Source organism: Camarhynchus parvulus, chromosome 13 (assembly GCF_901933205.1).
Source record: "Camarhynchus parvulus chromosome 13, STF_HiC, whole genome shotgun sequence".
Classification (NCBI taxonomy): Eukaryota; Metazoa; Chordata; class Aves; order Passeriformes; family Thraupidae; genus Camarhynchus; species Camarhynchus parvulus.
This window is the reverse complement of record NC_044583.1, coordinates 7,774,959-7,802,394: the sequence shown is the minus strand read 5'-3', so window position 1 is coordinate 7,802,394 and position 27,436 is coordinate 7,774,959. Positions and strand designations below refer to the sequence as shown.

The 27,436-nt window shown below is 47.4% G+C and overlaps 1 protein-coding gene across 8 annotated transcripts in view; it reads right to left on the bottom strand.

The window, feature by feature from the left end:
• The window catches only part of ACSL6 (acyl-CoA synthetase long chain family member 6), a 56,934-nt gene extending 31,476 nt beyond the window's left edge, over positions 1-25,458 (bottom strand). For 3 of the 8 annotated variants that reach the window (XM_030957290.1, XM_030957296.1, XM_030957297.1), the window contains exon 1: positions 25,356-25,458. In XM_030957290.1, the coding sequence (XP_030813150.1) occupies positions 25,356-25,404 (49 nt within the window). In that variant the 5' untranslated portion in view covers positions 25,405-25,458. The other 5 variants (XM_030957292.1, XM_030957295.1, XM_030957293.1 and 2 more) reach the window with 5 other exon arrangements.
• Between the last annotated feature and the right edge of the window lie 1,978 nt (positions 25,459-27,436).

Sequence of the window (27,436 nt, the reverse complement as noted above, 5' to 3'; positions counted from 1 at the left end):
AAGGAGCCAAGCATGTGGCTCACTGCTCCAGAGTGAGAGGTCAGGTGGTCCCCTGGGAAGTTGTGTTTGGGCGTTGAGTGCACAAGGAACATTTTAAATAACTCCTGTTTACAATGAGAGCCCTGTAGCAGCTCCTCACTGAGGAGTCCCCTGTATCGGCCAGTCCTCTGAGGAATGAGCCAAGCAGGTGCTGCCCAGGGGGAATCCAAACAGTTCAGGTTTCCCTCAGCTCTATTTATGACTTTACAAGAGTCAAGGTCTTAAACAAGTTTTTCAGCCACATGAGCCCAGGCAGCCCTTTCCTTCTTGCCCTCTGGCCTTGCTCCAGCTTGTGCAGTTCAATGGCTTCACTTCCATGAGGGGGCCAGGACTTCCCACATAACAGCACCACTAACACAAACCTGCTTTTTTCCTCCTGGGAGCAGTGTCTGGGCTGCACTATCCTGAAAGTCCTGAGGGTCAGTCAGGACTACCCTCTAGTAACCTTCTCCTGTGTTTGTGCCAAGTGAGCATTGGGGATGGCACAGGCCAGGTGGTGAAGACAGGGGCACCCTTTGCACGAGGCTCTGGAGAAGGTTGGTAAGTTTGCGACCAACATAACAAACAATTAACCTCACTCACTTTTGGGCTGTGAAATGGTGAGGGCAGCAGCAAGGGGACAGCAACACAGAGCCCATGTTCAGGGTCATCCATCTCCCCCTGAGAGCCCAAATGTCCCTCTGGCCCCATGCTGCTCCCTGATTCTGGCCAACATCTCACAGCCACCTCTGCTCCCAGAGAACTCCTGACTCTGCAAACCCTCTGGGACCACAACCAGCCTCTTCAAGAATGGTTAAACCCCTCCAATAATTACATCCAGATAATGTTACTGGGAGATACCCACCATCCTCCTGAGGTTTGAGGACCTTTTCAGAAATTTCCACATGTGACAAAATACTGACTATGCAACTGCAATGATGTTAGTGTGAATGTGAGGGTGGTGAGGCACTGGCACAGTTTGCCCAGAGAAGCTGTGGCTGTCCCATCCCTGGAAGTGTTCAAGGACAGGCTAGATGGAGCTTGGAGGAACCTGGTATAATGTAAGGAGTCCCTGGTCATGGCAGAGCAGTTAGAACTGGATGAGCTTTAGGGTCTCTTTCAATCCAAACCATTCTGGGATAGAATGATTCTATGAACTGAGACAGAGTACTGATTTCTCCCCTAATATTTCTCAACACCAGACTATGAAAAACAGCCTGACAAACACACTTTTACTACAAAAACTAGGAGAGCTTATCAAGGGAGCTATTAATTTACTGATGAATTGCCTATTTGTGCAAAAGCATTTCAGCAAGTCCCAATTAAGACTGTCTGCTCCCAGAAACAGCCTGTCCCACCAAAAGCAGCCACCCAGCTTGCTGGTTACACTGAAATCCTGGGAATTACTCCCTCAACAGCAGCCTGTAAATGCTGTTTTGTATCCATCTGTGCAGTTAAGTTGAAAATGGAAAGCTGGAAGGTGCCTGTGGGAGCAGCACTGCCATGGGGGGATGCTTGGCTACAGCCATATGCTTCTGTCCTGCTCCTGCCCTGCTCAGCTGCAGGGATTGCCTGGGTAGGAGCAGGACCAGGCCTTTACACCCATCTGGGTCGAGGGCATCCATGGACATCTAAAGCTCGTAGCATCAACAGAAGGGTCATGAGAGTCAGGGCTGCAATTTCTGTTCACATTCAATTTTGGCACCGCAGAGTTCACACAAGCTGCCTTTCACAAGAGTTAATCCTGGGTTTTGCATCCCCAGGTGATTCGTGATAAGTCCATACTTGATCTGCTCACAGCAGCCAACCTGCCCTGGGATGGTGGCCAGGAAAGGTGCCCAGGTGTGTTTGGGATGATCAGAGAGAACTGCGTCACCCCCTCCCTATACCTACAGAAAGAGGGGTCAGGGGTGCTGGATCACAGCCTCCTCTGATGGGTCATGACAAGCAGGTGAGCACCTCATGGTCACATGCTCTGGGAATACATTTCTCATGTGATCAGGAAAATAAATCATAAATCATAGTAATTGAAATTCAGCACAGTTGGGCTGGGTTACCCATCAGCAAGGCAGTGTTGCATTCCAGACTGCACAGCAAGCAGCTGCTGATGTCACCTCAGGCTCAGGATCAGCAGCAGGATGCCCTCCACACCCCTTCTCTACATTTCTGTTACCTTTGTACCCCATTTCTGCTACCTCTTGGCCCCATTTCTGTTGCCAGAAGTAGATCTACCAGCCTGCTGCAACTCACCTTCCCCACAAGCAAGCAGCCCTGGGTGCCAGCAAGCAGAGCATGGCACCCATGCACGTGGCACATAGAAACACTGACATTTCCATTTATTCCAAATGGCACTTCACATCACCGGATTTCTAAAATATTCCCATGGCAAACAAAAGAGAAACAAATATGCAAGGAAGGACAGAAAGAAGTGGTTTGGAGGAAGGAAGGAAGAAGTGCTGGGGAAGTGCCAAGAGAGTACAGCCATGGGTAAGAGCTGGGGGTGCCTGGCACAGGGGAACTTCCCAGCCTGGGTCTGGGCTGAGCAGGGCTCCTGCAGCCTTGGGGCAGCCAGCAGGGACACTGGGCTCCAGGACACCCACCAGCCTGTGTTCACAGCAATCACCCCCAGAACAGGGCTTATTTATTTATTTTGGCAACAAAAGGCTCTCTTGTACAAATCAGTTTTCATCTTTTTCTCCTGGAAGTGATTCTGTAACTCCAGTTGGAGTTCAGTGACATAAGCCAGTGTGGGAACAGCCTCAGACTACTGGTGTGTGCCTAATGCAATTAAAATCTTACTGGTCCTGTGCAGCCACACAATCACATCCTCCCTACCATTCCATTAGTGCCTGCTTGGGAAGAACAACTCCTATTGGGGCATCCATATCCTCCTGCCCCCTGCACTCACAGTGGGGTGGGGAAGAGGCAGGTGAACCATTTTATCCTGGAAAATGGGCAAAGTGTCCCATCACTGTCCCTTTATTCAAGCCCCAAAAAAGGCTATTTACATTAGATTCCATAGCACAAAACCAAACGTAAATTAGCAGCTTTTCAATATGTCTGAGAGAATTAACAGTTTGCAGTGGGGAACTGCAAAGCAGAACCAGTGCCATGCAGTGGCTCAGAGCACAGAGACCCTCTGCTTCTCCCAGAGCAAGCTGGAATATCCCTTCAGCCAGCAGTCACCATGGATCCGTGTCCTTGGCTACAGCACTGGCTGCTCACTCATTTCACCGAGGAAACAGAATTTCCAGGATCTAAAACATCTCAATCTAGACAGCCTGATTTAGAGGGATTTCACGCCAGTGAAGCACTACAAGGCTTTTGAACTCTTTTCTCATGTTCAGTTCTGCAGAGCCCAGACCCTGAGATTTATAGCTGTTTTCCTGAAATGGGGTCAGTGACAGAAGATTTGCACAAAGAAGCATCCAGCAAAACTTGAACCACTCTCTTTCACCTTCCTATGTAGAACAAAAAACATGCCTGTGCTCTGTGCAGAGGGCTTCAGGGACTTTGCAATAGGGATCCAAATCACAAATGGCACTCAAGTTATGACTATGTCACTACAAGAGAGTTTCCATTTGCCAAGGAGAAAGGGAGCATCAGCATTCCCAGGGACACAAAAAGCTATTAGTCAGACTGCATCACTGGAAACCATTTGTTTGTTTAAATGGAAGCTGTTGCAATAATTAACATCTTCATGAAAACATGCACAGAGGCTATCACAGGCAGAGGCATTTGGGGATGTTGTGTATTGCTTGCAGAGTATAATCATTCTTATTTTTCCTTTTTCCTCAGACTCCATGTAGGCTCCTGGGAGGAGCCCCTGCCATTAAATGCAGCTCAGTACCTCCGACCTTCTCCAATTTGGCCAGGGAGCTCCTGGGACACCACAGGCTGTGAATTCCTAATCACTTCTGTAATTAAAACCACAGAGGTGATGCCAAGTCAGCCTCTGCTCTGCAGCTCCACAAGTTTTCCCTGTGTGGACACAGAGGATGAGAATCTGGATAAGCCTTCAATCCTCATCCTGAAGCCAATGTGAGTTGGGGCTGGGCTCAGGTGAGGAAGGGGGACACCGACCACTCTGCAGCAGGAGGCTGGGCTCACATTTCTCTAGATTTTATGGAACAAGTGATCTAACGAGATCTCCTACTCCTGCCTCAGCCACAAACAAAATACACAGTTTGATCCAAACCTGGAGATTTCTTCTCATTTGTTTTACTTAAACATGAAAAATTGGAAAACTCATGGCACTTGGCCGCCTTTCTATTTTCAGCTAGAAATCAGGTCAGTTTATTCTGTTTTAATGATTTTACACTAGAATGTTTATGGAAATGGTAATGCCACACTTTACAGCAGAACAAAACCAGTGTTAATTACAGAGAGAAAATGCCATTATGTATTTGTTGAGCATTACAGAGAGCTACTGAGAGCCTTACAGAACATTTCCCTGCTGTGAGATAGGAAGCCAGGCAGTCTGCAAGCTTGCAAACTGCTTGAGAAAGAGTAAAGGGTGTGATAAACCTAAAGGGGAAAATAAAAACACCAGAAGTGGGGAAAATAGGGGCACCAGATGTATCTGAAACTATGAAAGAATCGCTGTGTGGAAATCCAGTAAGCAGCCCCAAAATGAAGCAGGAGACAAGCAATACTTGGCTCACATAGTTTTGCAGGACATCTTAACAGCTTCTGTCCCACATGCAACTGTTCTATAAACACATGACCACGACAGTGACCCAAAATACTTCACTGCTTGTCCTACATGCCTCCAGAGCAGCCTGGGCAGGGGTGACCCCACAGCCCTGACCCACCACAAGTACTTGGATGCACATACAGGGACCCTCTGTACTCTGCAGGGCTTAATCAGCCACACATGCAATTCAGCAATTACTAGGATTATTGATCAAACCAAGACTAATACCAGTTAAAACTTTCTGAAACCATACCTGCTTTTGCTCCTCTAAAGTGGAGGAAAATATAGAGTACTCCTCTATCTCACTATAGCCCTTTTCTCCATTTAATGCCTCTCACCTTCAGACACATCCCCCTAAGCCAATCTCTCACAGACTCCACATGATGCTTTGATTTTTGGGACAGCACATTTTCATAAAAACTGTGTTTTCCATTAAAAAAATGCCCCCTACCTAACCAAAACCAGACCAAACTGAACTCTTACAGGTGCCTAATTTTATCCACTGAGCAAAATAATTGCCTCTCCAGTGCACAACCACAATTACTGTGTTTTACTTAGATCATGCAATTCTTTGCAGGGTCAAATAATAATAGAGGACTCAAAGCCAAGGCATTTGGCCTCGTTGACTGTGGTTCCACTACAACTCAATGAGTTATAATTGGGAAGGGAAAAAAAAAGAGGAGAAAGAAAAGGAACTGGTTTTGAGATAAAATTTCTTTTTTTGGATTATTATGCCAGTGCTCAGGCAACATAAGAGAGGGTGAGAAGCAATGGATAGCAAACAAGTGAGGACAGGCACACAGTGCCTGTGAGGCTGTGGCACTTCTTTGGGGAGCAGATGTTAGAGAAGCACCCCATGATCAAGAAATGTTATAAAAGCAGTTTATAACTTTTATATTCTATTTTTACTAACAAAGAATATCCTTCTCCCTTTCCTTTGAGAATCAGACTCATCAAATCTGTGAAACTGGCCTTTTGCCAACATGACTATTAAAGAGCAGGGTTTCAATAGCAGCCAAGCCTCTCTAGCTCAAATTGCTTTTGTGCTGGCAGAGCTGCCTGGGGCTCAGTGCACCCCAAACTCAGGGTCTGGACATGGGAGCAGACATGGGGCTGCCACAACACCACCAGGGACTGTCCCCATGGCCCTGCCTTCCACTCACCCTCTCCCAGTGCCCTCCCTTCCATTCAGCAAGGCAGGGTTATCCACAATGGAAAAAGGCTTTGCATCCAGGTCAAGCCTTGGATCTGCAGGAGAATAAGGCAAATAAACTTTATGGCAAGGAGGCCAGAGGTGCTTTCCTGTGTCCCCTGGTGAGTGAGTGAGTAAAGCACAGATATGGATGAAGGAGAGCGGTTCAGCATCAGCATGTAGTTGGGGCTGTGGTATAAACTTCGCCCACTGGTGTATTATTATTTTTTGGAGAGACAGGCAGTTTCACTCAGGACAGAAGGAATGTCTCAGAGAAAAGGCTGCTGAAGTACTGGGTCCCATTTATACACAGCATTTACACACATTATATATCTGCATGTGTGGATGTAAATGCTTGTGTGTGCACGCTGCATATATATAAAATATATATAAAAAGCAGAATTTCCCCCTACTCTGTGTAACTGATGATTAACAGCACTAATTGCATAATACCACGTGCCTCTAGCATTACTGTAGAAACATCTCACTCCTTAAAAAACTTGAAGTTTTAAGCATTAACAGCCTGAGTGTGACCATGGCACCACATTTCCCCGTGGTTCCTGGGGACAGAGCTAATGGCAGCCACAGCACTGGGCTCAGGGGCTTTACTGACCCTCCAACTTCCATCCACCTTCCTGACATTCCCAACCCCAAAGGCAGGGCCCAGACAAAGGATGGGAATCTCCAAGCAACCAGAGGAGCAGCACTGGCCTCTGCTCCCTCCGGCTCTGCACTGCTGGGAAATGTATTTGCAAAACAGAAGATCTTTGCAAGAATCCACTAAAAAGGGAAAAATGCTAACAAGGAGCTTAAAGTCCTGAAAGAGACCAGTAATCACACATAAATAGAAGTATTTAAAGTATCTGAAATATCTACAGCGTATTGGTCGCTTGCCTAGAGAAATTATTCAACAAATAATTCAGTGCTATGCAGAGATCTTACTTTAGACATTTGAGATCTTTCAGAGAGCAAAATCCAGCCCCCAGCTGTCTGGAAATGCTCCTTGCTCAGAGCCATGCATGGACCACCAACCCATCCTCATCTCTCAGCACTGAGTCCCTCTTCATCCACTGATACCAAAGCCTCATGGAAAGCTCTGTCCTCCATTCCACACCTCCTCACCCACTCAGCACAGCTCAAACATGTGGACCAACATAAAAATACCTTTTGCACCCCTGAGCAGAGCAGTTTAGCAGCCCTCAGAAGCCACTCGGACTCACACATATGGAAAAGCCATGACTGGGAATCTGCTCCAAATCTGCCACTCCTCTGGATAACAAAGCATCAGGAAGCCAGAGCAAGCATTTTAAGTTTCATACCAAAAGGGAAAAGCTCAACAACTCTGCTGTCTCTGAAGTCTATCAGTTGCCAAAGGCACAGTAACAAAAAAGCTCCTCTAACTGCTGAAACATCCTGAAAAGGTTACCCAGCACCAGCATGAGCCAGAGTTATGAGGTTTCATTGACCAGGCTAAAATCCTCAGCCTGTGGTTCCAGAGGATGGAGTTCAGATGGGAAAAATATCCCTAAATGGGATATTTTTGCACTCAATATCCTCCCCATCAGATTCCTCTTGTTCCCCTTATGCCAGTGTAGCTTCTGTGTGCTCACCTCAAGTGAGCTCAGGCCATTCCTTCAAGCTAAAACATAACCCAGTCAGAAGGAAAAGCAAACCACCACAGTTGTGGGAGTTTCTGGCTGTCTTCAGCTCTCTGGAGCCTGCTCACACAACTGTGCCAAAATCAGCACAGGGGCTGTAAAGTTCCATCTGGGGAAAACAGAGCCTGATCCCTTCCCGTTGGCTTCCCTGGCTCACAGGCAGCATAGTCCACAGGAGCATCCCATTGAGGTGACTAAAGCAGGAGAGAATTTGCCACTCAACCTTATGGCAAAGCTTGCAGGTGGCAGTGAACCCTGCACATGCTTTCTGGGCTCGTGCTGAAGTGCCACGTGCTGCTGGCATTGTCCCACAGGGCTGGATCCTGACAGTGCATCGTGGGGCTGCTTTTGCCAGGGCTGGAGCTTCCTCCTGGGAACTCACAGAACATCTGCAGAGCTCCCCCCTTCCCAGAAGTACACATAAGTAATTGTCAACTTCAGTTCTTGTGAAGAATGAGGTTTGTTGGGTTGGGTTTTGGCTTTTTTTATTTTTTTACTGACATTGATGGTTGATTGTCCCATATACTATATGATTCCTAAATACTCTGTGTCAGGCAGCAAACAAACAACTTAAAGAATGGCATAAAAATAGTTATCTGGGGCAGAGTACAAAGAGAAGCACTGAATGGAAAGGGAGAAGGGAGCTGCACCCCTGACAGCTGGCTTGGCAGAGAGATGTGAAGGGGCTTTGCAAAGAGCTGGATGGCTTGTTGCCAGGGAAAGTTTTGATACCTTTCAATACTGAATTTAAATAAACCTTAGTATTGTCTGTAGAGGCCCTGGTCCAATTAAGAGCCCCAGTGACCTGAAGGCTCTGCAGCAGTGTCAGCGCTGGGCAGCGCAGAGGTGCAGGGACCACAAGGGACTCCCACACCCACCCTGCCTTTCCCAGGCATCAGCACAAATATTTGTGCACCAGTCCAGGGGTACTGATCCAGCTGCAAACCTTTCTGGGTTCATGGCTGCCGTTTCTTTTGGCAGCAGCACCAGAATAAATGGTTTCTGAATAACATCCGAGGATCCTGCCAGCCAGTTGCATTCAGGCAAGCATGGGAGTGCTTCACCCGAAGTGACACAGAAAACCAAACAAGCTCATAACAGAAAATCTTCCATAATTCTCAGGACATGACACAGTGGCATGCCCAGAGTTAATCCTGCACAGGATAGGCAAGAACAGGAATGTTTTGAATACCACTTCCAAGTCAGGTGTTAACCTGCCTTGTCTTTCTGACAGCTCAGACTGGACCAGAATACTTATTTGGTCAAACTTCAATTTTGTGTTGCCTTCTGCAATATCAACAATTATGTAGCAAGTATTCACAGCAGGGCTAAGCAGGCCAGACTGCAGCTGGCATTGCCTCCAGCCATGAAGATCCTGGAAATTTGGCCTGTTGCTGTCTGCAGGAGGTTATCTGTGCATTATCACACCACAGATTTTCATCTTCTGCTGCAGATGTAGAGAGAGACCTCACAGTTTGGGCCATATGACAGCTAAACACTGCCTTTATTATTATAAGGAATAATTCTCTTTATGCCAATCCTACAGCTTGAAGAGCTCCAAAACTTACTGACCTGCCACTGCAGTTAAAGCAAAACCATGTGAAAAAGGAGAGAACTGAAAGACTCTGCCAGCTCTGTGTCAAACACTGAAGACAGTATTACAACTGTCACGCTGGAAACTGATACGAGAAAATGACATCAAAATGGGAGCTCACAAAAAAGTAACAGTAGTGTCACCAACTCTAACAAATACAGTTGTATCCGTCTCTTAGAGTAATCTCACTGTAATTAGACCAGGTTAGTTAACAAGAAAGTGCCCTGCAAGTTCATGGGATCACAAATGGGTTGGAAGAGACATTGAAGATCACCCAGCCATCCGCCACACCATGGGCAGAGATGCCCTTCACTAGGGCAGATTGTTCAGGGCTCCATCCAACCTGGCCCTGTAGTTGTAGTGCTTTATTAAAGGACCCTGTCTGCACAGATGGGAAGGAGTGAGGAGGTACCAAAGGTTAAGTACACATGGAGAGAGCAGAGTTTTATCCAGACCCTGTGCACACAGAACTGTGACTGCCTGAATCCGCTCCAAGTTTTATCCCAAAACAAACCAGAAACTGAAGGCAGCTTTGAAAGTTGTTCAAGGCTTATTTGGCAACCTTGCAGTGCAGTGAGGGGCAAGAAAATAAAGAGGCAGGCCATGTGCCAGAAACCCAAAGGAAGGCAAGTGCCCCCTCCCCCTGCAGGTGGGGGACAGCAGCAGGGACAGCAGGGGGACAGGAGCAGCCTGATGCAGCAGCCTTGCCCTGCACAGACCTGCCAGCTCCTGCCATGCCCTCTGCCTGCCTCGGCCCTGTGCCAGTAGCCTCCAGTCAGAACTGAAACACACTGCCTGCAAGAGCCAGAGCTTCTCAAAATAATCTCTTCTCTACTCCGGAGTATCACCATGCTTTTAAAGGAACATAACTTGATGTTTCTCTCTTGCGTGGTATCAGTAAAAGCAGAGTGATTAGCGCAGAAAGGGTCCTGGTGTTAGGGACACTCAGTGCCCAGGTGCAGGAGGGTTTCCCAGGAGGCCCCACAGTGCACACAGCCACCCCTGCAGCTGACCCACCACATGGCACAGCTCCAGGAGCAGGCAGGGACCCTCCACCTTCCAGGAGGCTCTCTGAAACTGCTGAAAGCATCATCCTCCCATTGTCTTCACATCCACAACCTGCTCTGTCCCCAGCATGCACCAGCAACAGGCACATACACAACACAGCAAGCCAGCAACCACACTATGGCCAGATAGGGCATTTCATGGCTACAGATAAGGTTTTCATGTTCTGTCCCTGACACCAAGGTGCAACCCCATGAGATCTCACACCCCACATGGCAGCAGGCTCTTCCCATGTGGATGGAGTATGTTCATGGTTCTATGCTTGAGGAAAGTGGGACTGCACAGCATGGAATTAGGAACATCACACACTACACTGAGTGCTTGCAACCTACCACTGCTGCATAGCTTTGGCAAAGGTGAGTTTTGTCACCAGCTCCAGGAGATCCCTCAAGCAGGGACATACATTGCAAAGAGCCTGCACTTTAGTCTGGGTGGCTGAAAGTTGAGACACAGAAAGCATAGAAACCAGCAGGATGTCACAGAATTCCAGAGTCATTTATGTTGGAAAAGCCCTCTAAGATTATCGAGTCTAACCATTCCCCTAGCACTGCCAGGCTTGCCACTAAACCGTGTCCCAAAGTGCCATATCTACACGTTTGTTAAATCCCTCCATGGATGGCAACTCCACCATTTTCCTGGGCAGCCTCTTCCAGAGCTGAAAAATTCTTCTGGTGAAGAAATTGTTCTTAATATCCAACCTAAACATCCCCTGGCACACCTTGAGGTCACTTAATCTTGTTCCCCCATTTGCTACTTGGGAGGAGACGAACCTCCCCACCTAGCTTCAACTTCCTTTGTAGAGTGATAAGGTCCCTTCTGAACCTCCTTTTCTCCAGGCTGAGCTCCCCCAGCTGCTCCTTATCCAACTTGTGCTCCACACCCTTCCTCAGCTCCGTTGCCCTTCTCTAAACCCACTCCAACACCTCAATGTCTTCCTTGGAGCGAGGGGCCCAAAACTCAACACAGGATTTGAAGTCAACCACAACTAAACAGGTGTGCCATGCTCCACAGAGCTCCCGCTGTGGGAAACAAGCCCCGGTAGGTAGGGTCAAGAGTTTGGGGCAATGAACTAAGAGGAGCAGAGTCCTCTGGTGAAGCCCCGGTAGCAGGCTCCGTCTCTGCATCCCACGCCTGACTGGGCGCAGGTAGAGCTGCCCTCCCCGCTATCCCAGGGCTGCCGGGGAGGTCTCCAGCCCCCAGGGCTGTCACCCCGCAGCCCACGCGGGACCTACGGGCCAGTTGCCTCCAGCGCTGGGAGCTCCAGCCAGAGCCGGGCAGGAGCTTTTCCCCGCTAAGGCTGCTGGAAACAGGCGAACAACGGGAAAATGCCAAAGCCACGTGCCAGTGTCCCCCCAGGAGCTGTCCCGCATCCCCCCGCGGAACGAGCCCACCCCCGCAGCAGCCCCGGCTCCCTCTGCACCGCAGCTCTCCCGCTGCCCGCTCTGCTGTTCGCGGCTCGGCTCGGCATCCCGGAGCCCGGTCCTGGTGGAGCCCGCGGGGCCCCGGGGATGGGGGTCCCGTCTGGAGCCCCCCGGGCCCTCCCAGACCCAGCCGAGCCCTGCCCGGACGCAGCTCCCGGACCCCGCTGGGATCCCCCCGGCTCCTCAGAGGCGCTGCGGTAACAACAATGAACCCCCGCCGGGACTCACCATCCGCCGGTGGCCCGGTGCCGCTGCTGCCCGGTCAGCTCATGGCCGGGGCTCTGCGCTGCCGAGCCCCGCACAGAACTGCTGACTCCAGGCCGTCCCTCCCCCTCCCATCTGCAAACGGCTGAAAGAAGTTAAGCTTGGCTAATATCGGCTTAGGCTGTATTAGCGCAGCAGCAGCAGCGATGCCCGCTGTAACCCTTGAGCTTCCACATCCAGCGATGGAAGCCGCCTCCCAGGGGAAAAACCCACCCTCTCCGCTCCTGACTATTGCAGTACTTTCGCACATCTCTGTCATACTGGAGGATTTACAGGCTCGAAGCCACGCTTTTGGGTGTAAAACTGTAAAACCTTTCGGTAACTGCGCAGTTTAAAATTAGAAACCGCTTTTTTTTTTCTTTAGGAAAAGTCATCATAAAAGAAAGTTTCTGACATTGAGAAAGTCTGTGCCACCAGTTCAGGTCTGCTGAACTATAAACTTCATAGGTCGGATATCAGCAGATATTTAAATGGGCAGACGGTGACAGGACAAAGGACAATGGCTTCCCACTGACAGGGCAGGGTTAGATGGGATATTGGGAAGAAATTCTTCCCTGTGAGGGTGGTGAGACACTGGAGCAGGCTGTCCTGAGAAGCTGGGGATGCCCCACCCCTGGATGTCCAAGGCCACATTGGACAGGACTTGGAGCAACCTGGTCTAGTGGAAAGTGTTCCTGTCTATGGCAGAGGGATTGGGACTGGATGACCTTAAAGGACCCTTCCAACCCAAAACATTCTGTGATGATCAAGTAGAATAAATACAAATTCCCTGAATCAATAAAATAGTAACTATTGCCAGTAACATCATCCTTATACTGCTATATCTATTAAAAGAAAAAACCCAACACCCCTGCTATTCCAGCCCAAACCAGGTTTTGTTAATTTACACTCAAAATAGCAAGACCAGATCTTTGAAATTCATTTGTCATGGTAAATTACTGACATTTACATTTGAGAGATCTGGCTGAGATACTCTCAAGTACAAGAACATTCATTTCAACTGGAAACCACCAGACCAACCGTGACTGATAGCTTCCAACTCCCCTCTCCTGAGCAAAGATAACATGGGTGTGCCACCCCTGGGCCCCCGGGAGCCCTTGCTCCATATCATCATGTTATTTACTGCTCATTTTTTACTGTTCAATTCCTGCTTAGGACTCTGGCTGTTAGGAAATCATTTGAGGGGTCCTCCCTTCTAGAAGCTGAATATCTGGCATTTATAACACTGAAATTATTGTTTTCCACTACTCCTTTTTTTCCTGGCTGGCTCTCCACAACCGCTTGGCAGAAAAGGGGGGAGCAGAGGGTGAGAAGCTGTGTGAAGACTTACTATTAACCATAGTTTAAAAAGTTTCTGTCTGACCTGTCCTAAATTTTACTTGTGATATTGGAGTTTGTAATGGAGAATTCTCAAAGAACACTTAATACCCATGAATGAAGAGACTGTTTAATGAGATTTCAGGCAAGACTGTAAAATATCACTCCTTTGGGTCACATGGAGGATGTTCTGCAATCAGGCTTAATTCATCAAAGTGCCAGAGTAGGGCAGGGAGTACTAGACTGAATGGTCTGCAGGTGCAAATCAGCATCACAGTGCTGGCCTAATGGGACCTCAGCAATATTCACTAGCTCAGATTCCTGCCCCTTTGTTCTTTATAAGCCACAGCTTGACAGAATCTTTGTAGTCAGGAAAATATTTCAGGTGTGTGAACAGTTCTGGGCTGGCTGAGTGCTTCAGTGCTTGTAGCCCACACTCTCAGCATATCTGTGTTCATGCTGAAATGCCCTAAAGGGGAGGTGGGAATCATGATTTCAAATGAATATTGGATTAAAACCAACATACCGTGCTATGGAGCTCTTCTTTCAAGCTCCTGCTGGTAAGGGCTGGTCTTGCCTACCAAGATGAAGCTCATCATGGGCAATATACCCTCAGTATAAGTGGTGAGATAGAGTAAAACACGTGTTTCATGGTAGAGTCTGACCCTTTTATGTCCTTTGTAAATACTCTGAACAGTAATTCCCTTTCTCTTGTTTTGCTTTCATTGCAATACATACACATATGGACTCACTCTCTGAAACAACCATTGGAGATATCTGAGGGAGAACAAAGAGAGGAAGCTGGATGTGGGCTGCCTACCTTAAGGGAAAAACGATGCAAGCATACTCTAAGTCATAAACTGAATAAAAGCTTTCACTCTGCCCCAGAATTTTCTGCTGGGTAATTTGCAGGGCAGAGTGATGGGGACAGGGTTTTATGGGAAGACAACCTAATATTTTGGACTAACAGTCAAGAGAAAGCATTGAGTAGCAGGGATGTTTATACTGGTACAAAGGAAATTAGACTTCACCTTTTGTGCTCAGTCTAAAGCCCAGTAACACCCACCTACCAGTAAAATCAATGGGAAGACTTCAAAGAACTCTGGGATTTGGCTGAGACCTGACCCATCCAGGATGGGATGCAAAAAAAATGTATCAGTAAATGACAGTGCATTTAATGCTCCCAGCCAAAGACAGAGTTAAAGAGTCCTATAAAAGAGAGTAACCTATGGAATCTCTCTATGCTTTTCTACTTTATCAAAATTAATGAGAAACGCAGATTAAGATTGAATTTTAAACATGATATAAGGACTTGATATAAGGAATGATTTTTTATAAGGAATGTGGTGAAACACTGGCACAGGTTGTCCAGAGCACCTATGGATGCCTCAGCCCTTAAAATATTCAAGGTGGGGTTGGACAGGGCTTGGTACAACCTGGTCTAGTTGAAGATGTCCACTCATTGCAGGGGGGTTAAACTAGATGAACTTTAAACTCAACACAAACTATTCTATGACTTTACATAGAGTCATCAGAGCAGCTAAATGAGGCTGTACCACCAGGAAACCACACAGAGCTGAAATAGCCTGGGAGCTTCCATTGCTCTATGGAAGAGTTCCACTTGAAAATTCTGACCATAACTCAAAAAACCCCAGTTGGTACTATGGTTTTCAGGACATTCCCACAAACCAGAGTGATAGCTTCAGTTACAGAACAGAAATCTGCCAACAGTATCTCTACATTCCTGAAGGCCCATCCATGGAAAATTGTGCCTCAAGTAGAAATAAAAAACCACCACTAATTCAAATAATGTGTAAGAAAGGGGAAATTTACTGCTTTGTGTGTCTTTTTAGTGGTCTCCTTTTCTATATGTTCTGGTCAGATATTATGCTTTTATGTTTATACAGCCTATATTTTTGACCATTTCCAAAGAGCAGCAGGAAGGAAGCATACAGCACAAACAGAGGATTAATTGAATAATTAGGAACATTAATATTTTGTTCCTGGGCAAGTGTTTCTGCCTCCTCTCCCTCTAGCCCTCAATTTCCTTACACCACAGGGATGCCAGCTGATGGCAAGGTAACAAAAATAAACCCAGGATGATGAATTTATTGCTTATGCATCTCTTCCCAGCTGTCATCCTCAGAACACTGTACAGGCACCCAGAAGCTCAGTCTCCACATTGCAGCTGAGTGTGGTAGGTGCAGCACACGGTGAGGTACAGGGGCCGTGTCCTGGCCCAGTCCAAGGGGGTCTCTCCTGCACCCTGGCATGTCAGCAAGGCTGGCATCCACCAGCCAGAGACCCCAGCCACATCCTACACCCAGCTTCTGTTCCCCTGGCAGCAAGGAACTGGCACTGTGCTGGAAAATGAGGGAAAAGGGGGAATTTGGCATCATCTCATGGAGAGTTTTTGAGAAATCTGTGGTTGGGCTGTGATTTGAGATGTCCTTAAATAGTCCAAATTAAATACTTCACTGAAGTATTTTTTTTTTCTCCTGACACTAATAACAAGCAGTTACATTGTTTGAGTGATTTTTAAACACGTGGTTTATGTTTCAGGATCTTTGTTGTCACTTCAGAGTTTTTTATTTATTTTGCTAACTAAAGCAGCAATTAGGTTATTTCTATTTTTGTTTCTAGAAAGTTCCCTTTGCTGATGCCACATCCTCAAGCACCCTGCCCCTTTCTGTGCCTGACACTGCTGTAACTTGCTTTTGCTCTCTTGTTTTCACAAGTACTTTCAAGTCAACCTGAAGACATTTCTGTCCATGCTAAATTTTGCAAATTCTCTGCAAGTCAGTGAATTTTCAGTTCAAATGTATATGGCACATTTTTGCTGACTTCTGTCAGGGCTTCCTTCCTCATACTGCTGCAAAAACAGCCTTAAAATATCTTTTTCTGAATATTTTAAGCCTCCAAGATGCTGGAACCAGGTTGCAAAGGGTTAAGATGGAGGAGGCCCCCAGACGGCTCATTCTGCGGTCTCAATGACACAGAGCTTTTGCCTTTTCAAATATATTTAACCAAATAAAGTGAATAGAGGATATGCAAATGCCTTTCCCGAAAGGAAACACAGCCCTGAATTGTTGTTGGCAGGTCAGAGCATCACACCACCCTCAGCAGCCTCTCAGCTGCGGGAAATTCGGGCTGGAGGAGGTGGCGGCACAAAAAGACCCTTTTCAGGCAGAAAAAAAGCAGGACTTGGGTATTCCAAGGAGACAGAGGGAGGAGGTCACTGGGGATGGCTTCCCTGGCATCTCAAAATCCCGGTTCCCTGTGAGGGTGGAGAGGCTCTGGCACAGGTTGCCCAGAGAAGCAGGGGCTGCCCCATCCCTGGAAATGTCCAAGGCCAGGTGGGACGGGGCTTGGAGCAGCCTGGGTTAGTGGCAGGTGTCCCTGTCCTGTAGCAACATAAGTGGGTGTGCAAGGGAGACCCACAGTGAACAAAGGTTCAGGGGACGTCAGGACGCTGGCACAGCTTGGGTGACCTTTTACAAGCTGGTGCTCACAAGCTAGCCACAAGCTGCTCTCAGCTCCAAGGAGCTATTTGAACATTTGGCTGAAGAAAAGATAATTCTGAATGAGATTGCCTGGAGTTATGGAGAAGGGTTTTACCTAAAACTGAGCTGTATTGGTATCTTGGTTTGATATACAGGTGTCTGCCAAGGAAGGCAGGAACCTCTCTTGGAATCAAAAATGTGACCGCCTTCCCTCCAAATTATTATAACTTTGAAGTTAAGGGACTTTCAGGCAAAGGTGTGGAGAAGCAATAACAGTTCTTTGCCAGTGTGTGTGTGTGTGTGTGAGAAGGCAAACCAAGGGCAGCTGCCCCAGCCAAGAGCAGGAGCCCGAGCGCGGCCTCCCCTGGGCCCAGGGCTGTCCCCGTGCTGCAGTTCCGGGCACGGCCAGCAGGGGCGCTGCTGGCTCCCGGCTGGGCAGGGCGGCTGCAGTGACTCCCTGACGCCTGCAGGGGGCGCTGTGGCGCGGGCTTGGCCCTGCTCTGCACAGGGGTGATGGTGGAGAGAGGGAAAAGGGGCTTCCCTGCCAACCGCCCAGGGGCAGCCGGGCCCGGGGCCCTCCCAATGGTGAAATGTCACCATGATATTTTATGAAAAATCCCTTCGCCAGGATTTTTTCTCCTGGGAAGCTACAGCTTTTCCTTGTTTTGCTGCTTTGGAATGTGATTTGGAGAATTGTTTATCCCAGCATGTGAATTGTTTTTACTTAATGACCAATCCTAGTCCAGCTGCGTCAGATTCTCTGGTCAGTGATGGGTTTTTATTATTCATGCTTGTCTAACCTTCAGATGTATCCTTTCTTCTATTATTTAGTAGAGTTTTAGTATGTAATTTCTTAATATAATATAATGTAATATAATATAATGTCATAAAATAATAAATCAGCCTTCTGAGAACTTGGAGTCAAATTCTCATCTCTCACCTCGTCCTGGGGACCCTCACAGCACCACAACAGCGGAACCTCAGAGTGGCGCTGGAACGGCAGAGCCCAGCACACCCACACTGGCAAACAAAGTGCAGCACTAAACCCTAAGCGGTGGCAGAGGCAGAACAGCAGGGGGCCCTGCAGGTGCTGGGTGTCCAGCTAAAATATGGCAAAGCCCCCAAAATAACAGCAAAAAATGGCCAAGGCTGTGAAGGAGCAGCTGGGCTCCCGCAGGCAGCCGGGAGAGGCTTCCTCAGAGGGGCTCAGGGCCCTGGTTTTTCCCCTGGGGCACTCAATTGGATGGTGAGGGCGCTTTTCCAGTGAGGTCAGGGGTTGATAAGGTCCAACAACTGCTCTTACGAGCAAAGGCTCACCCATGGTAGGAGAAGCATTAAAAGACTGAACTGTTGGAAACAAGATAACTTTTAAATTTTTATTTTGTCTCTCTAGTTACGTTTGACTTGACTTTGCCTCAGAGAAAGGAATTTTCTTTAGGGTTTTTTAGGAGATGTAATATCACTCTAAGGAGATGGGTTTAACATATCAACAGATTGGGAGCAGCCCAAAGATACCCAGAAAGATAAAAGGCCATTAGTGGAACATCAGGGGCCACCTACGAACATCAACCCTCACAGGAACATCTACCACCCTCACAGGAACATCTACCACCCTCTGCTCCGGAAAGGACTGATAAGAAAATCGAAGAATCGAGATCTAATCAATATCAGAGGCAAAGAAATTTGGATCCAATGGAAAACTGAACACTAGGGGTTGCTCAACTCTAGACCAATGTACTTTGAAGAAGTGCATCTCTGTGGGTTTTGACTGTATAAAGTTTGGGAGGAAATCCTGCAAAAACGTGTGTCATGGAATGATTCTCTCTGCACACCTGGGCGATGTGTGGATGAGATTATTTCTGTGGTACATCCTGGACAGATCAACATCCTGGCCAGACTAAATTCCCTCCTCCTTCTCCCATCCATATATTTTGTTCTCTTAAGTTCCAGTCGTTATCATCTCTTGGGCATCAAATGGGACAAAATTCTCTGAGAGAAAGAAAAAAAAAGGAAAAAATCCCAATCTCTGGCAATTAGAGATTCTAAATAAAGTATATTTAACATCTCAAAAGAGGTTCTAATATATTTGTCTTTTTTTGTCCATCATTGCAAAGAATCTTACAACAAACTAAATAATATCCTCTCCACTTCTTATTACTAAGTACTATTTTCTGCAGAAAAGACATTAAGTCTGCATCATTCCTGCCTTCTGTAATTTGACTGCTTAGATCACCTCCAACTCATTTCAATCAACAGCAGAATGATTGACTGTTTCCTAGATAATTTTTCAAAGAGGAAAAAAAAAAAGTTAAATCAGTTTAGCAATCTGCGTGCTGGTTCCTGTGCCGAACAGCTCATACTTGCCCTTGGAGACGGAGAAAAAAAAAAAAGAATGCCAACCTAGCAAATGTCTCAGTGCTTTGCCTGCTGTAGCTTTTGGCTGAGGCCATCTAGCAGCGAGTGGGACACCCCAGCAGTCACAGAGATGTCAGTATGTCTCCTGAAGCTGATTTTAGGGATTTCATAGCCCTTGGAAAGGAGTTGCTTGTTGCTCTGGAGGCAAAGAGAAGCCGGGCTCTGACCTTTACCATGTGCAGGCCCTTCCCTGAGGAGGCTGTTCCTGAGGCCTGTCTCTCCCTGGGCACCATCACTGGCCCACATGGGTGGGCACAGCCCAGGGGCTGCTCTACCTTGTGCGGCTCAGCCCCAATTTCCCAATGGCTAGTGGGAGAAGGAAAGGTCATTTCAGCCAGCCCCTGTGATTCTCAGCCATGAACAAGCACAGTGGCTTGCCCAGGAAAGGAAGGGAAGGCTGTGCAATTTTCCATCCAACAGCAGGTCAAGCAGCAGCCCAAAGTGAGCCGTGGTGCCTTCTGCACCCATCCATGCATTGCCTGTGCTCTCAGCAGGGAAAACCCATCCTTTCCAAAGGCAAAGGTGCCAGGCTGAAGAGGGGGCACAGCCCCAGGAGCAGACAGAACAGGGCAGAGGTCTGCCACATGGGCACCTGTCCCAGAGAGGAGGCTGTGCCATTCTCTGGGGTGAAAACATTGGGGAAAAACAAATAGCATGGCTGAGACATCATGTTGGCATCCAAATAAGCAGGATCTGGATTAGTCATAAGCAAATATGAGAGGAAACTTGGAAGATTTTCTAGGAGTTTCTAGAATTTTCCCAAATTAAAGTATGTTCACAGCAGGGAGAGTCACACTTGTGTGGAAGGATCAGCTTGCATGGTGCCACATACCAAGTCCCTGCCACCTCAGCACTTCTGCTTCTTGACCCAGAGCTGTACCTTAATAATTACAGAATCATTATGGTTGGAAAAGCCCTCAAAGGTCACTGAGTCCAATGGCTAATCCAGCACTGCTAAACCCACCACTAAATTAAATCCCCTAGCACCACATCTATATATTTTTTGAACACTTTCAGGGATGACAACTCCAATACTTCCCTGGGCAACCTGTTCTGATGTCTGACCACACCTTCCATGAAGAAATTTTTCCTAACATCTAACTTTCTGGCTGACAGCTTTGGTGTGGCTGCCGTTCCTCTGTGGTCAAAACACAAACTCAGGTGGCCAGGTGGAGCATCCAGGTGTCTGTTCCCAGGTGTAGGACTGATGCCCCTCCTTGCCATCATCAAACCCCTCACCAGTGAAAGCAGTGAGGGGTCTCTTAGAATCTGGCCACTAAAGGATGGATTTACACAGGTAATCCTCCACCTCTGCCACAGGCAACAGTGGGCAGAAGACCCTCTGCTGAGGTTGTTTTTCCAAATAACCCAGCATTTGGAATTTCTGCTCCTGGGCCAAGTGACACACTTGGCCACAGAGGGAAAAGTCACCTAAAAACCCCCAGGTGCCTTTGGAGCTGTTACTCTCAAAGAGGTCAACTCATCCAGCACGGATTTTGCAGCATGACTGCACAGGGCTTCGTGGAAACTCTTCACTGCAGTTCACATGCGGTGTCTCTGAGATTTTATCTACACAACCAAAGCCACTTTGTTGAGCAAATGGAAATGTGAGCTGCAGTCTTGCAAAACCATGGCACACAGGTCTGAATAAAAAGACTTTTCTTCCCTGAACTGGGGCTTTCCTAGAGAAACCATGATTTCCATTGAATGACACAGGTTTTTTTTGACAAGTGACATTTTCTTCCTGTGGTATGGAAGAAAATGACTTGGACAAGTTGGTTGGATTTAGCTTCTTTCCATGTTTATGGGATTGGAATATCCCACACAACAAAGAAGACAGAAAAACCCCATGTGGCTGACTAATCCGGGGGTTGTGGGGGAATCACCATGGGGTCTTGCCAAAACCTTGCTGTGGACTCAGCCCAGGACAAGAAGGGACTGCATTTTCAGCCATGCTTTTCTGAAGTATCTGCTACACACTGTAGCTGAAGCAGCTACATCACTGCTTGCAAAAGCCCCAGCAGTGAGTAAAGGATGCTGAAGCGTGGATGCAGCAAGGAGCTGGGGACCAGTTCACAGGTGCTGAACTACCCCTGTGGCTTTGACACTCTTTCCTGACTAAAACACCTCACTCATCCCAGTGTCTTACTTTCTCAGCACCAGATACCACGTTTTCCATAGTGCAGTCTCTGGTAGGATGGTAAAATATTTATAATTTTGCCTATGTGCAGAGCGTAGGAAGAAGCAAAATGAGGCAAAGCCCCTGGTCTGCTTCCTCACCCACCTTCCCACCCACCTCAGGTCACCTTGGAGGCTCTGTGACAATGTTTATGGTGCAAGGAGGCTTTGACACAGCAAATGACTTGTCATCAGTAAGTCCTGGTGGCACACTACAATAAATCCAAGCCCAGCAGAACATTTCCCTGTATCATGCTGTACAGAATCATCGCTCAGTTCTTTGAAGTCTCCAAAAAGGATTTGCAAAGACTCTGAATCAGCATATCTGGGAAGAAAATCTCCTGGAGAGCCAATCATGGCTCACAGCAAAATGCAGGAGAGTGTGGAAAGGAGTGTGAGGGTCCCTGCTGGGGATTCAAGGATTTTACATGTATATTTCAGGCACATTTATATATATATTTTTTATGACCACATGCTCTCTGATACACCTTTCTCTACTCTGAGTGGTTTCACAGGGTAAGAGGGTATCTGGGTTCCCAAGCTCATAAACCCTCCTGCACAGTGGGAGAAGATGTGAGAGGATGGAGCAGTTTGGACCACCAGTACCTTCTCCAGAGGGGACAAGACCGGTGAGCTGCAGGAGCAGAGATCTGCACTGTCTGCACTGTCCCTCCTCTGAGCTGTCCCTGCTCCCAGCACCCACAGCCCTGAGGGAACAATAGCAGGGACAGATGGGTCCCCAGTGCCAAGGACCTGCAGGGCTTTGGATTCACACAGTAGCACAGAAGACAGAAATAGCAGTGAAGGAAAAAACCTCATTACTTTTATTGGCCCATCCCCAAAGAACGTATGCAGAGCACTTAAAAATAAAAGAATAAATTAACAGATGTTTTTCTTTCATGTTGATTTCTGATCAGAAAGAGGGTGAGTAAGTTATTTTATTTGGGTCTATATGAAGAAATAATGTAGCAAAGTTAAGAACAAAGCCATGGGAAAAGAGCTGCCCTGGATGCCTGTGAACCCACCAAAAGATAACTGCCTGCATCACGTTACCCACCATCCCTTTCCATCTCACCCAAATTTGCCTCTAGTTACCTTTAAGATATCCAGGTGCTGATTGCAACTGTGCAGTGATGAAGGGCGAACAAGGTATTTCTCTCAAATATTGTGAGAAATGTATTCATTGTGAGAAATGTACTCACAATGAAACATTTAAACCCTCTGGTGCTCTGCAGTGTTTGGTGACATCAGAAGGGCAATTATACCCTTATTGATGTAATGTTGTATTTCTTTGTTTCTGACTCACTCCCAAGTCAGCTTTCCTATTTCTGAGGGAATCCAGTTAATTCCATTTAACATCTGTCTTCAAAGCTTCTCTCCTATTTTTATTACTTGAATATAATTGGAATATCCATAGTTCTATTGTGGAGACAAGAATCAAATAAATGTCCAGATTAGTCAGGAGCAGCAGAGAAAAATTGCTATGTCCTATCTTGTCCTGTGAAGGAGCAGGGAAATCCAAATGTATCTAATCTTTCCTTTTGATAGTATCTAGCAAATGTTCAAATGGAGCAGTAATAGAGAGATGGAGAATAAAAGCAACTAAATATACCTCAGCCAACACCATGAGCTTTGCCTCCGGCGCAGCACCTGGCACTCCACAGGCTGGGCTGAGCAGCCTTGGGCATCTCCTCTGTGCACAAAGCATCACCAAGGACTCCTGTGTCCCAGCACAAGAGCCAGGATCAGGAGTAGGATTGTACAAGTCTACTGTAACCTCAGATGAACCTCCCAGCCCTTTGCAAACATGCACTGAGAAATGTTTGGAGATGCACTGGTGCTGGTGGGAAGGGACACTGTGATGGCAGATTTCCCTTCTTGTGCCTCCACACATGAATGCAGGTGCCTGCCTGGCCTCCAGCTGCTGCCAGGAGGCAAGAGAACAAAGACATCCTTTCTGTAAGGCAGGGCTGATAAGGCAGGAAAGAGAGCCATGGCTGCAGCCACATGAAAGAGAAGAGCAGAGGAGTAAAAACAGGAAATCCCAGAGGTTCAAGGGGTAAGGTGAATTCTTGGACAATTTCAACCAAACCAGCAATGTTCAAATCCCTAGGGAATTTGCCATTAGGTTTGTGTTTTGTTTACTATTCCACTCTCTGCATCCATCAGACCATCCAAGACTGCACAGTAGGAAATAATTGGCTTTGTCTTTCACTGACTTCTACCATTATTTCATTGAGATGAACATTATAGACCTGTTCTCAACTTGTTAAAACTTTCCTAATGGCATCAGAAATTAATTTGAATTAAAGAAGAGTGCTTCACTGGGCTGTGGTGGCCAAGGAGCGCCTTGTTCAGTAAATCAGCACAGCCACTCCTTTGCAAGATGACTGATGAGATGTGGCCATCAGAAACCCAAACCAGAAATGAGAGCAACAGCTGCTGCTCCAGGGCTGAGCAGGTGCCACACTGCCAGGTCAGGCAGAGCCATTGGCTCTCTGCTGGGATCCATCTCTCAGAGATACCTGTGGTGGCTCACATCTCAGTGCCACTGCAAAACGCTGTAACAGCACACCTCTCTTCTGAGGGCACCTGTTCTGCAGACAGCAACGTTGGGCTAAAGTCATGTCCACGCTAAAATAAAGTGACCACAGCATTAAGTGAGGCCCCAGACACACACTTTGGGATAGCCAGATGCACAGAAGAAAGGAGCTGAGACACAGAAGAAACACTGAGATGTGAAGCACAGAAATCAATACCTCAGGGCACATGTGGAAGACTGAGGGTAGGAGCTTACACAGGAGACCTGTTCCCAGTGGGTCCTGTTCTCCTGCTGTTGTCATAAACAAGCCTGGTGCAACAGTAATGTGGCTCAGAGCAGTCTCTGGGGCCTTGGGGCCCAAAACACAGTAACAAACACTTGCCCACAGCTTCCCAGCCAAGTCCTCCTTTCTGTTTCACCCATGTCATTCCCTCTGGGCCATATTTCACTGCATGAGTTTTGCTACAGTTCTGAAGCAGCTGATTTAAGCTGCTGATATAAGCAGCTGTAAGGCCAGTGCCTTTAATGGGAGCTAACAGGATATTTTCAGAGGCAAAATTCAGGCTAGCAATTTTAGGTTCCCTTTTTTTTCGGTATGAAACATCCTTTTTCATAATCAAAAATAGCAAGTAGGCATGAACATAAATAATTATAATATTTTCCATTATCAACACTCCCCTCAGATCATCTATCTAACGATGCTAAGGTGTTGTCTTTTAAAATAATTTTCCCCTTTTTTTCCTTTGTACTTCTTGGAAGTCTGCCTGTCTAGAGGGAAGCTCTTTGATACATAAAGGGGGAAATAGCACAGACATTGAACATTACCTTTCTTTCAAACAGATTCAAAGGAGTCAATTTCAAACCAGCACAGCAGATCAATTCAAGATGAACCTTTAAATACCTTACAGAAATCCTCCTGTTTCAGACTCGCAAGAATTTCCTAACGCAGACCCACTTGGAATCGACACTGCCTGCCCACAAAACAATGGGATCCAGCATCACCCTCTGCCCATCAGCTCTTAACACGCACACACCCCTCCAAGCGCGCCGCCCTATTTCACATACCCACTATAGACAAAGTGCCCCAACAAATTTACCAGAGATGGACTGGTGGGACAAACCAGTAGGACAGTTTGAGAGATATTATGTAATGCCTCCCGCCGAGCTCTCTGCACCACTGCTATAGCGGCTCATGGTGCCGGCTCCGCCGCACGCATCACGCCGAGCATCATGCCATCCCCATGCGGAGCGCCGCTCCCGCCTGCCTCCTCCCTTTCAAGAGCTGGAATACCCTTTATCCCGCGGCACGGACGGACATGGGGAGCCGGACCGCGGGCCCAGAGGCCGCTTCGGAGGGTTCAGGCCGGTACCACCGTGCCGAGGCGGGCAGCGAGTCCCACCCGCTGCGGAGAAAGAAAGGAGCCGGGAAGCAGGGAGAGGGGCGGGGAGAAGGACAAACCCCGCAGCCGAGGCGGGCCGGGGGAGCGCTCACCCAGCAGCAGCCAGCCGGAGCCCGCCGAGCCCAGGAGCGGGGCGAGCATCCCTGCGGCGCGGCCCCCGCGCCCCGCTCCGCGCACTGCGGCGCGCACTGCGCACCCCGCCGGCCCTGCCCGGCCCGCTCCGCCGCGCCCCGCACGCTCCCCGCCGCTCCCCCGGCGGAGGGCGGTGTTTTTAGCAGCCCTCCTCCTCTCCCCATCCAGCCGAGCCCTCCAGATCCCTCCTAAAAGGGGCTATGCTGCCGGCGGTGCGCGGATGCTCATCAGAACATCCCTGCCCCCTGGGATCCATGAGCGAGGGGGAGAAACTTACTCCTTTATAGCTTTATTTTCACCTTTGGCTGATGAAATTGCAGCTCACCGGTGACCTGCACAATAGAGGTACTAAAGATCGTCAGAGATGCTGAAACACAGCCAGCTTCATCAGCAGAGACAGCTCGGCATTTACTCTAGACATCATCATACAGCTCGTGGCTACTTAAGCCAAAAAAAAAAAACCAAAAAAACGCAATGTGTGATACTAAATACATGGAGAGGGGAGAGAAGAGCAGGTTTGTGCTCTTGACTGCTCCCTGAACAAGCTAGTTGTAAAAAACCTGATGTCGCAGCTCCATGGTACATGAAGGGCTTTGCAGAAGAAGGTGTTAAAAGGGCTGCACCAGTGTTGAGAACATGTTGTGCATCCCTCTGGGAATCAGAGTGCCAGTGGAGTAAACAGGATGGGAGTGCCAAAGGGTAGAAGAGATGCTGTCTTTTTACTCAGCCCTTTGAGTCACTAACATGGCAGGTCTGCACAGCAGGCAAAACTGCCTGCTCCAAGCTGTGATATGCTGCTGTTTAACTCTTTGGAAACATAGGCCAAGATACACCAATACAATTCGCTGCTTGTACCAGGAATTAGCACTAGTTCAGGTATGATTACAGTTGTGAATGGCACACATTTATTTCCTTTGCAGATAAAAGCTTTTGGTTTTCTCAAAGGTGAAAATGAAGCATATGAAAATTAAGAATTTCTTTTCCATGGCAAAAAAAAAAAAAAAATCACCATGTGGTTTCCTTCTGATTCAATATGGGAAGGATCTAAAAAAACTTCCTGTGTACAGAAGCCCAGCAGCTGATTAAACCTGATGTAATTTGTATTACAGCCATCACTGCCCACTCCTGAAAGCTGTTATAAAATTGTCATGTCCCTTTTAGTCAAGAACCCTTTGTCTTTCAAGACTCACAGTCTCAAGGCAGAAAATCATCATCAAGCACTCTAACAAGTGAGCTGGAAACCAAAGAGAACTGTATCTGCTTCCTCAGACTGCAATTCTGATAGTAAATGCCCCTAAAGAAATTGGGACTTCAGCTACACCTTCAAGTGCCATCAAATCAAATATAACAGCTATAAACTAGGACTTGGCAAAATCATTTCTACTGTCATCTGTTTTGCTTGAAAGTGAGATAGATTATAGATTAAATATTGCACAATCTAATTTACTTAAGAACATTTGTAGCCTATTCCTGCAGCCTTCTCTTTCTTGAAAATGAAAACCAGTTTCTACGCCAATTTTTACCTGCCTCTCTGGCAATTTTTGTGTTGCAAGGCTGTTAGCATGTCTCATCTTCTGCAGGCTACCTGGATCCTACAGGTCCTGTGTCTAAGCAAGCCCAGACTTCTCCCTGAACCACCAGTGTCCTTACCTGAGCCTTGCTTCTGGGCTCCTGAAATCTGTTAGCTGGAAATCGCAATACTGAAGCTAACACATACCACAAAACAAATTTTCCTAGAAATATTCAAGGCCAGGTGGGACAGGGCTCTGAGTAACATGATCTAGTTGAAGATGTCCCTGCTCACAGCAGAGGACTTGTACTAGATGACCTTTAAAGGTCCCTTCCAACCCAAAACGTTCTATGATTCAGGATGTCTTGATCTTTGAGCAGACGAGTATTTTTATATAATACTTCCTTAGGGAAGTTGAGGGATCAGAGGAAGCTGGCTGAAGAGTACCAGCTCCCAAAACTTCACTGAGATTGATGCAAACAGATCTGTGCAGGCGGTTGCACAATGAGTCCTGGAAACACCTTTTGTTCA